This window comes from Chiloscyllium plagiosum, unplaced genomic scaffold, assembly GCF_037043375.1.
Source record: "Chiloscyllium plagiosum isolate Xiang-an unplaced genomic scaffold, Cpla_swu_hap1 HiC_scaffold_2, whole genome shotgun sequence".
Taxonomy (NCBI): domain Eukaryota; kingdom Metazoa; phylum Chordata; class Chondrichthyes; order Orectolobiformes; family Hemiscylliidae; genus Chiloscyllium; species Chiloscyllium plagiosum.
The window spans coordinates 100,642,557-100,660,200 of record NW_028270140.1 but is presented as its reverse complement, the minus strand read 5'-3'; the positions used below and the strand labels follow the sequence as shown (position 1 = coordinate 100,660,200).

Below are 17,644 nucleotides of genomic sequence, written 5' to 3'. Positions count from 1 at the left end.
TAACAAATTATAAAGCTCCCTGGATTTTATAAAGAGGCCATTGAGTACAAAAATAGGAAAGTATACATTTATATGAAACACTGTGTTGATCTTAACAGATGTCTTGAAAATCTACCGTTTGTTTAAACTCAGCAGCAACTTGACAAGTTATTATCTGCTTTCTCCCCTTTGTGGGAGAAGACATTTCAGAAAATAATCTGGTTTGATTGACCAAAGAACATATTCTCTTTCCTATCTACAATTGGAAACAAAGCTCCTCTATGACACACTAACTCTTGTGCAAGTAGCAATTGCTGTGTTCAAACTTTTTGAATCCTTCAAGAAACACACCTGCCAAATTGGATAGTGATCAGCCTTGCTGAATACTTCCTGTATGATTTCTTTTTTCTCCACTACAATCCACCTCTCCCTCACAAAACAAAGCATGCGTGCATTGCAAAACATCTTGTGCCATCGGCAGAAGCTGTTGTTATCATGCAATATTCCTAAGATGTGTCCTTTATTGTAGAAAATGGGCATTATGAAGTTTTTCTTCTTCTTGACTTTTCACTACATCTAGAAAATAAATTAAAGCAAAACTACTATTTATTGAACTCCTGAAACTGGAAGCTGATGGCTGAGCGGTGAAGTCACTGGACTAGAAGCCTCGAGCCCATGCCTTTGTGGACAAAGATACAAATTTCACAATAGCAGCTGATGGATTTGTACTCAATGAATTAATCTGGAATATAAAACTATCTTTAGTGATGGTGACCGTGAAAGTATTATCAATTGTTGTGAAATTCCATCTCATTCACAAATGTCCTTTTAAGAAAAAAGATACACCATCCATAACTGGTCTGGTCTACATCTGACTTCACACTCACAACAATGTGGTTGACTCTTAACTGCCCTCTCAAATGGCCAAGGAAGTTACTCACTTCAAGAACAATAAGGGATGGGCAATAGGTGTTAGCCTTGCCAGTATAGCCCACATCTCATGAAAGAAGTAAAATAAAAGCTTGTGATGCGGAGGCATTTATTATTGAGATTTCTAATTAATTTTCATAAGCAAGATTCTCAATACCCAAGTCACAATTCACACTTCATATCTTGAGTATTCACTTCCTTCATACTTGCTGTTCAGTTTGAACCTGACAAGAATACTCTACAGCTTAACCAGTTGTCTCAATAAGTTGACTTGGAGGGTAATCACAGACTTCTAAATTCAGGTCGTTTGTTTTGTCTTGCCTTTAGTTTCTTGCTATTAGCTAATATATGTTTGAGCCATTGCACTGTAGTAGTTTGCAGAGTCTTGTGTGTTTTTCTGATTTAGGAAAATATCCACACTAAACTTTGGCTGCCAGAGACTGAATATAAAGCAAATAAGCTGGTTCCTTAACAGTCCATCTAGTTAAACATTCTCTAATAATTGGAGCTTTCTTGAGTTTCCCTCCCTCCTTCTTCCCAAAGTCAGTTCTGGGCTCATCTTGTCCTTGGGACTCACCTTCACCCAACTTTCTGAAGTGTCAACTTTTTTTAATACATTCTTGGGACATGTGCATCACTGGCTAGCCAGCACCTATTACCCATGACTTGTTGCCTTTGAGAAGGTGGTAGTTTTTTCTGCAAATGTGATTTATTTTAATGCTGAAATGCAGTTTTGTTTTGCATCCAGGTGGATGTTGGCACTTTTCAGGTACATTCATATGCCTCATAACATCACACAACTATTCTCCATAATAAAATATTCTTTTGTTTAGAAAACTACCACATCCTGTTGAAAACTGAACCCGAATGCATGATTTCACCATCACTGCATGCAATAATGTTTGGAATACAATATCAGAAGCATTACTGATCTTATCATCTAATTTGCCTTCTTTTTTTTGTTTTAGCCATCGGATAAGCTAGGATCGGGAACTGCACACAAGTCAGCAGATTCAAGCAAGGTAAGAGTATTCCATAATAATTGGATAAGAATGATTTTAAATATTGCTACATCTTGCTATAAAATGTTAGTCATTGCAAAGCTTCAATCATAATGTTTTTTGTAAGAGAAAATGTACAGCGAAGACATCTTTCAGGAAGGGTGACTATTCAGTGTACTTTACAAGTAATTGTTTCTTGGATTTTTGATATATTTGGGTTCCTGCCTGGCCCATGCTGCTAGAAACTAGCCCAGTTATCCAGCATAAACATAGAGTCCAATTGCTGTTGCTCCTGCTGCTCCAGCACCCGAACACTTCATTCTCCGGTCCCTTTAAAGGGAATAATACAACTTGTGTTCAAAGAAATTCCTGTCTCTCGATGTCCAGGCTTGCTTGACAACATGCACTTGAATGTTTGTTAGTGACTTGGCCTGCCAAAATTAGGAGCAGCTTTGGCAGGGCTGGCCTTGTTCACTTCAGGTATCCTGCATTTGTCAAGGGCCCAAATCACGAGCAGAATGAGGACAACGAACATTGTACCTTTAAACTCTTTTTCATATACTTTGCAATGAATTTCGGTCCCTTCTGTCCTTGTACTCTGTCCATAACTCAGGTATGGTACCTATCTTAGCACCCTTGTGTCTGAGAACTAAAGATGTTATGGACACCCAAGATTATAAAGATAATACCCTACTTCTTTTGTCTACTGCAAACCGTCTTCCTCAAGCTCTTCCACCTGAGTCTTCTCCAACAACCGTGAGGAGCTCATCGACTTCTTTGTTACAGATTGAGCCAATTTGATCAACTGTTCGTGTTATGCCCTTCCTTTCATCCAGCCCATCTGGTTAAACATTCTGTAATGCCTGCAGCTTTCTTGAGTTTTCCACCTTTCTTCTTCCCAATGCCCTCTCTGAGCTCATCTTGTCCTTGGGACCCACCTTACACTCTTTCACCCAACTTCCCATCCTGGTCCCCATGATAGCCAATAATGGAAATACTTCTCTCTTTTCAGATGTTGTCCCTCTCTACATTTGCTGTCATCACCCCTCCCCTTATAAAACTAATGACGCCAAAGCTTTGAAAACTACCATCCCACCCCCAAGGCTGTCTTTTCCCTACAAGGTCCTTGAATGAGTTATTGTCTCCCACAAGAGTTCACAGCTTTTCCGGAACTCCCATGTTAAATCCATCCAATTAAGCTTTCACATTTGCCATGGTAACAAATGCATTCTTATCAAAGTCACAAATTATGTCTTATGTGAATGTGACAAAGTTAAACTTTCCCTTCATGCCCTTCTCAGCTGTTTGCAGTTTGACATGGTAACCATGCCATCTGGCTCAGTGGTTAACACTGCTGTCTCACAGTGCCAGGGATCTGGTTTGATTCCAGCCTCGGGCGACTGTCTGTGTGGAGTTTGCACATTCTCCCTGTGTCTGCGTGGCTTTCCTCCAGGTGCTCCGGTTTCCTCCCACAATCCAAAGATGTGCAGGCCAGGTGAATTGGCCACGCTAAATTGCCCATAGTGTTAGATGTATTAGTCAGAGAGAAATGGGTCTGGGTGGGTTACTCTTCAGAGGGTCGGTGTGGACTTATTGGGCTGAAAGGCCTGCTTCCACACTGTAGGGAATCTAATCTAATCAACACTACTTATTGTCATCCAGTTGGTTGGGGATTTCCTCCAAAATTGTTCCCCTTTTATCCGCCTAATCAATATGAGTGCACTGATTGCAAGGCTCCTGTAATAATAATCCCAGGCATTTTTCAGTGATCTGTCTTAGTTCCTTCTTCCAACGCACTCACTTCCCATTTCCTCAGATTGTACTGATGGTACGTGACTGTATCTCAGTCCAATCTGTCTCGACTCCTGCATTATTGCAAAATTATCAAATTTCTTTTGCAACATTCAGAACTGGATAGAGTCACAGAGTCATGGAGATGTACAGCACAGAAACATGCCAACTCATCCATGCCAACCAGATATCCCAACCCAATCTAGCCCCACCTGCCAGCACCCGGCCAATATCCCTCCAAACCCCTCCTATTCATATACTCATCCAAATGCCTTTTAAATGTTACAATTGTACCAGCCTCCACCACTTCCCCAGGCAACTCATTCCATGCGCGTACCACCCTCTCTGTGAAAAGTTGCCCCTTAGGTCTCTTTTATATCTTTCCCCTCTCACCCTAATCCTATGCCCTCTAGTTCTGGACTCCTCCACCCCAGGGAAAAGACTTTGTCTGTTTATCCTATCCATGCCCCTCATACTTTTGTAAACCTTTATAAGGTCACCCCTCAACTCCGATGTTCCAGGGAAAACAGCCCCAGCCTGTTCAACCTCTCCCTATAGCTCAAATCCTCCAACCCTGGCAACATCCTTGTAAACCTTTGCTGAACCATTTCAAGTTTCATAATATCTTTCCGCTAGGGAGGAGACCAGAATTGCACGCAATATTCCAACGTGGTCTAACCGTAACATGACCTCCCAACTCCTGTACTCAATGCTCTGGATGAATGGAAATTTCCTCCAGTTAAAAATTGGAAATTCCAACATTATTGTTTTCAGTCCCCACTTCAAAGAAGTAGCATCTTTACCCCCCTCCGTGCAACAGTGTGAGATCAAAATAATGCGTTTGCAATCTTGATGTCATATTGACCCCAATTTGGATCACAATTTCATAACATCCTAAGGCCACCTACTTCCAACTTGTTAGTTTATCCAACATCATCCCTGTGTCACCTCATCAGTTGCTGAAATCTTCACTCATGATTTCATTCACTGAAGACTGGACTGTTCAAAGGTGCTCCTGGCTGGCCTGCTATATTCCAGCCTCCGTAAACATGAGTCATCCAAAACATTGCTGCATGTGCCTTTTTGCAAAAAGACCTGTTCCCCAATCATGCCTGTACTTGTTGACCGACCTTGACTCCTGATCAAGCAACATCTCAATTTTGAATTTTTTTTTGGTTTACAAATCCATTCATGGTCTTGTCCCTCCCTATCTCTGCAATCTCTTCACATAACTCTGAGGCGTATGGTCCTGCCATCTTGTGCATCCCCAATTTAAATTACTTTACCATTGGTCACCAGGCCCTCAGCTGCTGAGGCCCCAAGATCTCAATTAACCTCTCTATATCACTTTTCTCTTTTATGACATTTCTTGACATCTGTCTTGTCGGTCAAGCATTCAGTCATTTATGTCATGTCAGCAATATTTCCTTTAAAGGTTTTTAAAATATTTTCAAATGGGAACTGTAAGATTGGCCAGGATGCTGAACACAGCTATATGATGTGAAAACTTCTCTAAAAAGATCAGTTTTTAGTGGTAAAGGGTTCCTTAGGAAAATTGATGTGCCTCAATGTTTTGGGCCACATAGTCTTGAAAAATGACTGGAAAAATTGAAACAGGTAGTTTGTAGTGGAGGATGAGGAGATGGTTGGGATTTTGCTGCTAACAGGCGAGTTTATTGTGTTTGCAATAGTTGAGTACATATTAACATTCTTGCTGCTGATTGGCTAACTGTGCGGTATGGCTGGTAAATTGTTCTCTCAGTAAGTGTAGTCCAGTGTCAGCGTTGAGATTGAAGGTGTTGTAGAAAGCTATCAACATTTGAGTATTCGTTTTACAATTGGCAGAGATCAACAACTTTCTGTATCATTTCTTGATTTCCTCATCACAACTCTTAGTGGTATACCAATACATAAAGATGGCTATAAGCCCATTCACACAGACAGATACTCAAATCTTTCTACCATTTGTTTCTCCTTCTCATCAATTTCTAAGACCTTCATGAGAAGAGTGTACTCCATGATAAAAAACATTGACAAAAACTTTGCCATATTAAGTTTATACTTGAATGGTACTGACTTCCATGCTAAAAGATTGACACATGCCATTCAGTTTCTCACTCCACAACAACCAATTTCAAAAATCAAGTTACCCTCCTGTTCAGCAGATTGCAACAAAAATGGTCAAGTTAGACTTATACCCATACAACATAGGTCATCAAAGAAGCTCAATTCTCTCTCACATACCCAAAAAGACAAGATAGCTTCTTACTATAAACCAGGAAATAACAACCCACCATGAGATTGCACATTTGTTTACAGTTGGGAAACGGGCCACAACTTATTCACTAAATGTCAGGCTACTTCCAAATTTCTTATTAACATTACTTTGTATTTACTATTTTATACTGAGAAGAACAGTAATGTTGAACTTTCTTTATTTTTCTACTTTTTAACCTAAGATTTTGTACCTTGTACCTAAGATGGTGCTGTGAATGGTGACATTGTAAACTTTTGACTGTAGTCCTGCATCCCTGTACTTGAGTACACATGACAATAAATCTAATTCTAATTCTAGTTCAAGCACAATAAATGATACAAGTCCACTATCATCAAATGGTCATTTTAATCAACCTGCTCAGATCTGCAGTATTGAGCAAGTAGGATTTGAACCCAGATTGGCTAACTTTCATCAAATATGTTCAACTTGATAACTTGTGGAGCATTTCAGAGAACACCTCTGGGACACCCGGACCAACCAACCCAACCACCCTGTGGCTCAACACTTCAACTCCCCCTCCCACTCCACCAAGGATATGCAGGTCTTTGGACTCCTCCATCGCCAGACCACAACAACATGACAGTTGGAGGAAGAGCGCCTCATCTTCCACCTAGGAACCCTCCAACCACAAGGGATGAACTCGGATTTCACCAGTTTCCTCATTTCCCCTCCCCCCACCTTGTCTCAGTCAAATCCATCGAACTCAGCACCGCCTTCCTAACATGCAATCTTCTTCCTGACCTCTCCGCCCCCACCCCAGTCTGACCTATCACCCTCACCTTGACCTCTTTCCACCTATCGCATTTCCGACGCCCCTCCCCCAAGTCCCTCCTCCCTACCTTTTATCTTAGCCTGCTGGACACACTTTCCTCATTCCTGAAGAAGGGCTTATGCCCGAAACGTCGATTCTCCTGTTCCCTGGATGCTGCCTGACCTGCTGCGCTTTTCCAGCAACACATTTTCAGCTCTGATCTCCAGCATCTGCAGACCTCACTTTCTCCTCCTTGATAATCACACACACAGGTAAGCAAGGGGATACATCAAATAGGATATAGAGGTCTGCCAACACCACACCATCCCTGGGTTCGATTCCAGCATTGGGCGACTGTCTGTGTGGGGTTTGCACGTTCTCCCTGTGTCTGCGTAGGTTTCCTCTGGGTACTCCGGTTTCCTCCCACAATCCAAAGATGTGCAGGTTAGGTGAATTGGCCAAGCTAAATTCCCCATAGTGTAGGTTATTATCCAGGGGTAAAAATAGGATGGGGGAAATGGGTCTGGGTGTGTTACTCTTCGGTGGGGTTGGTGTTGACTTGTTGGGCCGAAGGGCCTGTTCCCACACTGGAGGGATTCTAATTCTAATTCAAATCAGGAGGTTTTCTCATCATGGTTACATAAAAACAAAAGTAGGTCAGTCAGCCTGTCTAACCTGCCCCACCATTCAGTATAATCATGGCTGATCATATGCTTAAATGTCTTTTCCCCACCCTACCACACCCCATAAGACTGTATGCTAATGATAATCAGAAATATCCATCAGTCTGTACTTAAACAGATTCAAAGACTGAGTCTCAGTGATGATTGGGGAAGGTAAGGCAGGATAGGAGAAGGCCGAAGTGCAACATGATGGCTTGTATGGGCTACGTCTGTCAAATAGCCTGAAACTATGATAAAATTCTATGACGAGGGAAAGTAGTGACTGTTATCAATTTTTATAGATTGATACTGAGTGAACTCTGTCAAAGTGATTCAGTCATATTAGGCCCACCTATTAGTATTCATTCTGTTGTGCCAACTAAAAGTGGTATTCATCAATGAATATGAAACTGCTTTGCAACTGCAGTGATCATTTAGTTCATGTGAGTGTTATCTGAGAGTTAAGTTAAATTACATTATTAAAACACATTAACTAAAAGAGTAAACAATACCACAGACATCCTGTGTCTCAGACCAAGGACACTGTGCAGGGAAGTTGAATGATTGATTCGATCTGTTGTCAATTCTGGTTGGATATTTTCCAGAAAGTTTCATTACATGACCTCCTGCCTTTAAAGTGTTTGTATGCCTGCCTCCCCCCACCACACCCCACCCCCCACCAGTTTTCTATTGCATGTAACAAATAAGTAAACTTATTCAAAGTTAATGAAAAACACAGACTGATTATGTCAAAACTTGGAGGAATATCCAACTGCAAAGATGGTATAAATCACTTGCAACAAGTCATGTATATTGTTGTGAGTAAACTCACCACAAATGACCTTTTAATTATTAAGCAGTCTCATAAATAATCAAGTACTGAAACAATAATTCAAACTTTATTGTATGTAGCAACCAAATATAAGCCCCTTCAAGTAAGCAAGTATAAACCTGTGATCCAACTTAAGTATTATCCGATTAATGATGAAATCTGGCAAGAACTTCAACCAATTGTGATCTGTCTCTGGAAGTTTCCAGGATATTGTCCTACTGCAGCATTGTTCTTCGAAGTTCTGCTGCTGTGTTCAGTTTTAGATTAGATTAGATTACAGTGTGGAAACAGGCCCTTCGGCCCAACAAGTCCACACCGACCCGCCGAAGCGAAACCCACCCATACCCCTACATTTACCCCTTACCTAACACTACGGGCAATTTCGTATGGCCAATTCACCTGACCCTGCACATCTTTTTGGATGGTGGGAGGAAACCGGAGCACCCGGAGGAAACCCACGCAGACACGGGGAGAACGTGCAAACTCCACACAGTCAGTCGCCAGTTTATAAACCCCAGTCCAACACCGGCATCTCCAAATTATTCCAGACAGAGTTAATACTGTGTGTAATAGTTTATCTTTTGTTGATTCATTCAGTCCATGAACAGTTATTAAAATTCTGAAGTCTATAATATCACAAAAGAAAAACAATGGACAAGAAAGTGGGAGTTGGAATTCAATAGAGAACAGGCTAAGGTGATGTACTATTGAAGAAGGATGGAGAGAGCCAATATAGACTTCATGGTACAACTTGTACAGGGTCAGAAGGAACTGGGAGTGCATCTTTGAAAATAGTAGAATGTATTGAGATAATAATTGATAAAACAGCTGGAGTCTTGGGTTGTATAAATAGAGGCATTAAGTATAAAGTATGAAGTTGTGCTGAGCTCTTACAAAAGTTTGATTAGTCTTCAATTAACATATGTTTCCAGTTCAGGTGATCACACATTAGGAAGTTAAAAATCACACAACACCAGGTTATAGTCCAACAGGTTTAATTGGAAGCACACTAGCTTTCGGAGTGACGCTCCTTCATCAGGTGATTGTGGAGTCCAACACCGGCATCTCTGAATCATGACACTTTAGGAAGGATGTGAGGGCTTTTAAGAGGATGTCAGAAAGACTTCATCAAAAGAATTTCAAGATGGAGGAAACTTAGTTACAAGATTAGATTGGAAAAGCTGGTTTGTTTTCCATGGATCAGAGGAAGGTGAGGAGATATTTGACAGAGGTGTACAATGTGATGATGGTTTTGGGTAAGGTAGGCAAAGTAAAGTTGCTGCCATGAGCTTTTGGTGCAAGGACTGGGACACATCAGATTTAAAGTGTTGAGGAAGAGATGCAGGAAGAATTTGAGGAACATTTTTACATAGTAAATGGTAATGATCGAGAACTCACTGCCCTTGAGAGTGGCAGAAACAAAAACAAAAAGGACATTGCATTAGCACTTGAAGGAAGGAAATTGAAGGCCTGCAGCATCTGAGTGGAACACTGGGACTGATTTGCTCACTGGACAGTCAGTATGGACTTGATGGACTGATTGGCCTCCTCCTGTATCCTAAATGACTCAATGACCCTGTTGTTGACATGGCTGGATGTGCAGGATTTGTGACAATTTTAACTAAAATGAAAGAAAAAAATCATTCTTGTTAAGGAGCTATTATAGGAGAAAGTGAGGACTGCAGATGCTGGAGATCAGAGCTGAAAATGTGTTGCTGGAAAAGCGCAGCAGGTCAGGCAGCATCCAAGGAGCAGGAGAATCGACGTTTCGGGCATGAGCCCTTCTTCAGGAATGAGGAAAGTGTGCCAAGCAGGCTAAGATAAAAGTTAGGGAGGAGGGGCATTGGAAATGCGATAGGTGGAAGGAGGTTAAGGTGAGGATGATAAGGTGAGGGTGATAGGCCGAAGTGGCGGTGGGGGGCGGAGAGGTCAGGAAGAAGATTGCAGGTTAGGAAGATGGTGCTGAGTTCGAGGGTTGGGACTGAGACAAGGTGGGGGGAGGGGAAATGAGGAAACTGGAGAAATCTGAGTTCATCCCTTTTAGGCAGAGTGTATTTATTTGAAATGCTCAGCCATTGGAAAATATTTAGAAATGTTATTGGTATCAATATTGAACATAGAACAAAAAAATTGGTTTGCATCGCTCCAGAACTTTCAGTGCTACACGTGTTGTTTTGGATTCATAACGGTGTGTATATCTTACACTTGCATTTTGGCGGAGTTTGGGAAGGTGGTTACATAACATTTATGGCACTCAAACATTCGGTGCAATTAGTCCAGCTCTTCTTATCTTTTGTCATCTAAATCTGTCATCGTAAACTTCTCTCTATGCTCCATCATATGCTTATCTAGTTTTCCTTAAAATGTATCTTTTGTTCATCTCAGCATTGAGTTACAGTCTCGCTACTCTGTAGAAAGAAATTTCTGCAAAATTCCCTATTAATTTTCTGTCATATATAATGGTCCCTATTTAAGTTCCTCAGAACAAATGGTAACATGATCTTCGTTTCTCATCTATCGAAATATTTCATAATTTTAAAGACATTTATTAAATACCCCTTTTTTTTTTACAAGAGTAAAGCAATTTATCTGGAAGAACTAAATGACATATTGACCTAAACGAGTCAATGTCCTTATTCAAATACTGATGGACTCCTAACTGGGAACCTAGAGAATATTCACTAATGTACCTTGAAAAGAATCATGTTCATAGATGTTCTAAATTAATGCCACTGAAAATACATGGAGGGGCAAGCAGCAGACATAACTCAAACTACTGCTGGATGAAACCTCCTATTTCTTGACCATTCACTAGTATTTAAAATTGGACCCCTTTGGCTTGTACACAGAAATCTGGCTACTTGGGTATAGAGCTATATAGCATCTGTCGTATCAGCCTTGTCTGTCCCATTGATCCTTCTCATCTTTCTCATCATGGCTGATGTGGGGTTCCCAAGGCAATTTCACTTTTTCTATAGCCTTAAATGTCTGCTTTTATTTAACATGTGGCAGATAGGTTAGGAGACAATGTTACAGACTGATTCCAAAGGGGATGAAAGAAAGTTGTCCCCACCAGTTTCTTGGGTTAGGAATTTAACGTGATGCCTCCCATCTCATTTTCATCTGTTGAAAGTCCATGAGAGAGCATGAAAAGCTCCACACACAAGTCTTCAAGAATTTGTTCAGACAAATTAAATTTGATGATGATGATTAGTTATAAAGGAGGCAGTTGAGAGGAATATTTAAATATTTGGGGTGGGCAAAAGCAATAAGGATTGAATTTTACTTCAACCAGACGTAAAGTACAGCACAAAGGAAGAAATAAGAATTTCATCAATAGCTGAGGGTGGAATTGAAAAGGAGATCTGAAAGTCATAGTATTTTGGCAGCTAATTTTAAATTCCATTCAAGAAATCAGACCAAGCATACTACAGGTTGTCCATCTACCATTTCATTTACTACTTCCTGAGACAAATTTCAGCTGGTTTGATGGAAAGAGAACTTCTTTCTTTTATCATTTTTATGGCATATTTGTTGCATGCTTCTGCTACTTTAATGCTGTTTGTTTGAAATCCTTTATCAGGTCAAGTCTGCATCTAGTCATTCAACAAAACCAACTGCAGCTACTGGAGGGAAACAGCAACAGCCACAAAGTACAATGGGCCTGGGATGGAGCAAGACTACCACAGTGGTAATTTATATCAAAATTGGTGTTTAAACTAGGATCTAAAGAAGTCATAAAAATGATTACATGAGCCATGTTTTACAAACACTGAATAGCCTTGAAAAACTAGTTCTCGTATAGAAATTGTTTAGCTTAACATATTTTCAGATCAATGTCACCCTGTTAGTGCCTATAATTTGAGAACCCTTTCATTCCAAAATACTGCAGGATAATGCAGCAAGACCTGGACAATATCCAGGCTTGGGGTAGCAAGTAGTAAGTAACACTTGCACCACACAAATGGCAGGTAATGACCATCTCTAACAAGAAAATATCTAACCAAATTCCCTACTGTCAACATACTCAAAATTGAACTGAACTAGCCATATAAATACAATGGCCACAACAGCAGGTCAGATGTGACTAATCCTGCAGCAAGTACTAACCTCCTAACTCCCAAAGCTGTCCACCATCTACTACAAAGCAGAAGTTAAGACTGGAATGTTTGAAACTTGACTTAATGAGTGTAGCTACAACAACATTCAAAGCTTGGCATTATCTCCAGTTTGGTGTCACATGCACAAACATCCACCACCATCATCACTGACGCTCAGGTGCAGCAATCTATACCATCTACAAGATGCACTGTGCAACCAAGGCTCCTTAGATAGCTCCTTCCAAATCCATAACCACATTCATCTAGAAGAAGAAGAAAAGTAGATACATAAGAACACTACCACTTGTAAGCTTTGCTCCAAGCCACTCACCTTCCTGACTAGGAAATAGATCACCATTTCTTCAGTATTACTGGATCAAAATCCTGGAACAACTTCCCTAATGTCATTGTGGGTCTACCTGCAGTACATGGACTGCAGTGGATCAAGAAGGGATCACCACCACCTTCTCAAAGGCAGCACATGAGGGACAAGAAAGGCTAACTCAGCTCACAGTGTCCATGTCCCAGGAATGGAAAGAAATGACTGAAGTGCTGGCTTAATGCTGCATTTTTGTGTTTCAGTTTTCATCTAGGCAGCCAGAGCTTGTCCCAGAAAAAGCTTTGGCATATTAACGTCTGGCAATCAGAGCCAAAACCTATTAGTCTCTCAGCATGTGGCCACTGTCATTGCCTGTTCATGCTCCTATCTCAAGTCATGGCTAATACAAGATGGGAGGTAGTCATTGTCAGGTGGTATTTAAAGGGATCTTCTGCTGCTCTAGGCTGTTGGAAGCACTGGGAGACAATTTGTTTGCATTTCACGGTGGTGTTTGCTGCATGGATGACTTCACATATCATAAAACATCTACAGAACATTTTGATCTGGAGCCTTCTGAGATTTATTTCTTTATGACAGCCTTCTCCAAATTTCTTTGTGGTCAGAGGAGCAACAGTAATATTTGATTTGATTTATTATTGTCACATGTACCAAAGTACGGTGAAAAGCTTTGTTTTGCATGCAGTACAGGTGGATCACAACATACGAAGATCATACGGTGATTGAACAGAACGAGGAGTACAAATAGGAACTAATAATAATAGGAACAGTCAAAGCAGCAAAAAGGAAGCTTGTTATCATGTTTGTCTTCCTATCCGATTTTATAGGCCCCAGTTAACATAGCCGAGGCTGTGTGAGGTGCTGACTGTCAATGGCGGTGACTGCAGATGATCTTGAAGGAAACCCTTGAGCAGCTGTGGCCTGAGAAGGCATTTCAACATTTGTTATTTTTTCCAATAAAGTGCTTTCATGCCACTTGTTGCTGTTTTGCCAGGCTGAAGTTCTTACACTGCAACTGGCAGAAGAGCAAGGGAGTGGACGAGTGGTCGCTCTTTCAAAGAGTCAGCTCATGTACAATGGAGTAAATGAGCTGCTGTGAGCTGCAGGATTCATTGCTCTCAGAATATGGTTTCAGAAGGGTGAGATCTAAATAATCAAGGACATTTCTTATTTTTCTGAAGGATACAAAGGAAACGTCTCCCACAAAATCATCCATGCCAGAAGCTTCTGTTCACAAAACCACAGAGCCAAAGCTTCAGGTAGGAATGGATTTTATGACTATGTAGAGTCGTAGAGATGTACAGCACAGAAACACACCCTTCAGTTCAACTTGTCCATGGCGAGCAGATATCCTAAATTAATCCAGTCCCATTTCTCCTTCTTATCAGAAAGATGTTGCGAAACTTGAAAGGGTTCAGAAAAGATTTACAAGGATGTTGCCAGGATTGGAGGATTTGAGCTATAGGGGGAGGCTGAACAGACTGGGGCTGTTTCCCTGGAGCTGAGGGGTGACCTTATAGAGATTTGCAAACTTATGAGGGGCATGGATAGGGTAAATAGGCAAAGTCTTTTCGCTGGGCTCGGGAAGTCCAGAACTAGAGGACATAGGTTTAGAGTGAGAGGGGAGAGATATAAAAGAGACCTAAGGGGCAACTTTTTCACACAGAGGATGGTACGTGTATGGAATGAGCTGCCAGAGGAAATGGTGGAGGCTGGTACAATTGCAACATTTAAGAGGCATTTGGATGGTTATATAAATAGGAAGGGTTTGGAGGGGATAGGGGCTGGGTGCTGGCAGGTGGGACTAGATTGGGTTGGGATATCTGGTCGGCATGGATGGGTTGGACAGAAGGGCCTGTTTCCATGCTGTACATTTCTATGACTCTATGACTATCGAGACACTTCCTATTCATATACCCATCCAGATGCCTTTTAAATATTGTAATTGTACCAGCTTACACCACTTCCTCTGGCAGCTTGTTCCATACACACATCACCTATAGGAACTGTCATTGCATTTTTTTTGTTCGGTGTGGAAATGAAAGAAAAGGCTCACTTTACTGTTCAAAATTAGCGGTATAATACTGTGAACTGAATTTATCCCATTTCAAAATGTTTGACTGCAACTCTATTTTTGAAGTTGCCCATTTTTAAATTTGACTTTGTGTCCAGTCACTGTATGTTTTACGTTATAGACTGGAAATAGAAATGAATTCTTACTCAGCCATTCATTTGACTTTTATAAGTATTATAACATGTTCTGAACTATTTTAACATTACATTTTCAGGTGGAAATATTTACAAGCTATTCACTGATATAAAAACGTTACTAGAAGTTTGACTAGAAAATAAATGACAAATCAGGAACAGTCACAATTCATTGTTAGACCATTTGATCCATCAGCAACACTTTTTATAACAGGAGGGAATATGCTGTTGACTGATAATTTTACTAAAGTGGTGCTCAGATGAGTGCAATGTCTGGGATACCTGGAAACTGATTAAACCACTTTCCATTGGTCAAGCAACCTTTGAACTAAATGAATCTGTAACCTTTGATTCCCAACCTGATTGCTCAAGGGTTATATTATTTTTTTTTGTTAAGGAAGTAATATTTAGCATGAAAAAGTAATCCATTTAATTAGATTAAAGATGTTCAAAATCTTTTTCTGTTTTAAGAATGTTTAATTAATATGAAAATTAATAAAGATCTTGCAGAAGTAATTAATGTTAATTTAAAATAACCAAATTAAGGATAACAGTCATAGTTACTTTTGCTGAGTTTTATTTAATGGTATATAATACGTGTTATACAACTTAGCTGAAAAATTAACACAGTCTTTAATTTATCTGACTGTGCATATTCACTGGTGACCTACATTAAAGTAGATTAAAGATCTGTTTATCATACGAAATGTAATCTATGATATAAATGAGAAAATATCAAATGTATTGGCGATTTTAAGGTATTTGTGCCTCAACTTGACAGCTCCATATTATCTGATTAGATAAAGTTAAGGAGAGTTTTAATAATTTTCAAAATTATTAAAAGTTTTGATAGAGTCTGTTTCTACTGGCTAGAGAATTGGCAGTCAGAGGACACAGGTTAAAGATAGTTGACAAAAGAGTTAAAGTGGACATATCAAGACACACATGATTGTACTGCTCTAGAATGCATGGCCTGAAAAGGAGATTGAAGCAAACTCAGAATTAACTTTCTATAGAAGGTTGGCTATAGACTCGAGATTGGAGCAGTCATGGCTGCAGAACAAGAAGTGTTTCAGTCATGATCTTCCCTCCATCATAAGTTCAGAAGTGGGGATGTTTGCACATGTTCAGCACCATTTGCAACTCTTCAGATACTGAGGTAGACAAGCAGGAGGCTGGAAGAACACAGCAAGCCAGGCAGCATCAAGAGGTGGAGGAGTCAACATTTCAGGTGTAACTTTTCTTCAGTCCTGACTTCTCCACCTCTTGATGCTGCCTGGCTTGCTGTGTTCTTCCAGCCTCTTGTTTATCTACCTTGGATTCCGGCATCTGCAGTTTGTTTGTCTCTTCAGATACTGAAGCATTCTGTGTCCAAACACAGAAAGTTATGGGCAATATCCAGGTTTAAGATAGCAAGTAGCAAGGAACATTCAGACTACACAACTGCTAAGCAATAACCATCTCAAACCAGAGACAGTCTAATCGTTGTCCTTTGACATTCAATGGAATTACAATCATTGAATTCACCACACTACCAACATCTTTGGGGTTAACATTGACCAAAAACTGAACTAGACATGCCATGTAAATGCTGTGGCTACAAGAGCAGATCAGAAATTAGGAATCCTGCAGTGAATAACTTGCCTCCTGAGTCTCATAAATTTGTGTACCATCTAAAAAGCACAAGTCAGGACTGTGGTGAAATACTCCCATTTGCCTGGATGAGTGCAGCTCCAGCAACACTAAAAAAAACTTGATGCCATCCTGTCCAAAGCAACCTGCATGACTGGCACCACATCCACAAATGTTCACTCCCCTTTTCATTGATGCACAATAGTAGTGGTGTTTACCAGCTATTGGATGCGCTGCAGAAATTCACCAAAAATCCTTAGATACCACATCTCCAGCAAAAGCAGTTATGGACTGGCGACTGTCTAATTTTACTCCAGTCCCTCATTGAACACTAAGCAATCCTGTCGCACAGTTACAGAAAATGCCAACAGTATGCCTTTTGAAGAAAATTTACTTTCAAGGCATTGAGAAGATACATTGAAGATTGTAATGGATTTGAAAAGACAAATTATGAGTAAAGTAACCAAGATGATTGATGAGGAGATACCCACCTTAAAAACAACCTTTATTAAATCTTTGGAAAGTGGCAGTATTCATTGGAAGAAAACAAGAATTGTATCTCTGGAAAAAGTATTGAAAGTTAAAGTAATTCTAATGGATGAACAATCCTATTTCTCCTACTGGATGAACTGATAAAATCAATAATCAATATATCATTCTAAGAAATATATTCATCATTAAAATGTTCTCAATAGTGTCTTTTTGAGATGAAATGTAAGACGACAAGTTTGCATAACACATTTCTAAGTTCTTGGAAGAACAGAAAAGAATGAGAGACAGAGGTTGAAGCTGCTGTATTGAATGAAAGCAGGCTTCCCCAATGATAATATAAATTTAAAGCCATTGATTATGTTTTATACACTAGTTAATGTAATTCCAATTTGGAGATTCCAGTGTTGGACTGAGGTGTACAAAGTTAAAAATCACACAACACCAGGTTATAGTCCAGGTTTAATTGGAAGCACTAGCTTTCGGAGCACTGCTCACAACCACCTGATGAAGGAGTGTCGCTCCGAAAGCTAGTGCTTCCAATTAAACCTGTTGGACTCTAACCTGGTGTTGATTAATGTAATTGATATGGTTGTAGTTCCAACTGTAAGTATTATTCAATAAAGCAAGAATAATTACTCTGCACATTTATAT

The 17,644-nt window shown here is 40.1% G+C and overlaps 1 protein-coding gene across 3 annotated transcripts in view; it reads left to right on the top strand.

Moving 5' to 3' along the window:
• The window catches only part of cast (calpastatin), a 218,472-nt gene that overhangs the window by 104,517 nt on the left and 96,311 nt on the right, over positions 1-17,644 (top strand). For all 3 annotated transcript variants that reach the window (XM_087999011.1, XM_043709721.2, XM_087999019.1), the window contains 3 exons: positions 1,878-1,931; positions 11,808-11,915; positions 13,843-13,920. In XM_087999011.1, coding sequence (XP_087855137.1) covers positions 1,878-1,931; positions 11,808-11,915; positions 13,843-13,920 — 240 coding nt within the window. The remainder of the gene's footprint in view (positions 1-1,877; positions 1,932-11,807; positions 11,916-13,842; positions 13,921-17,644) is intronic.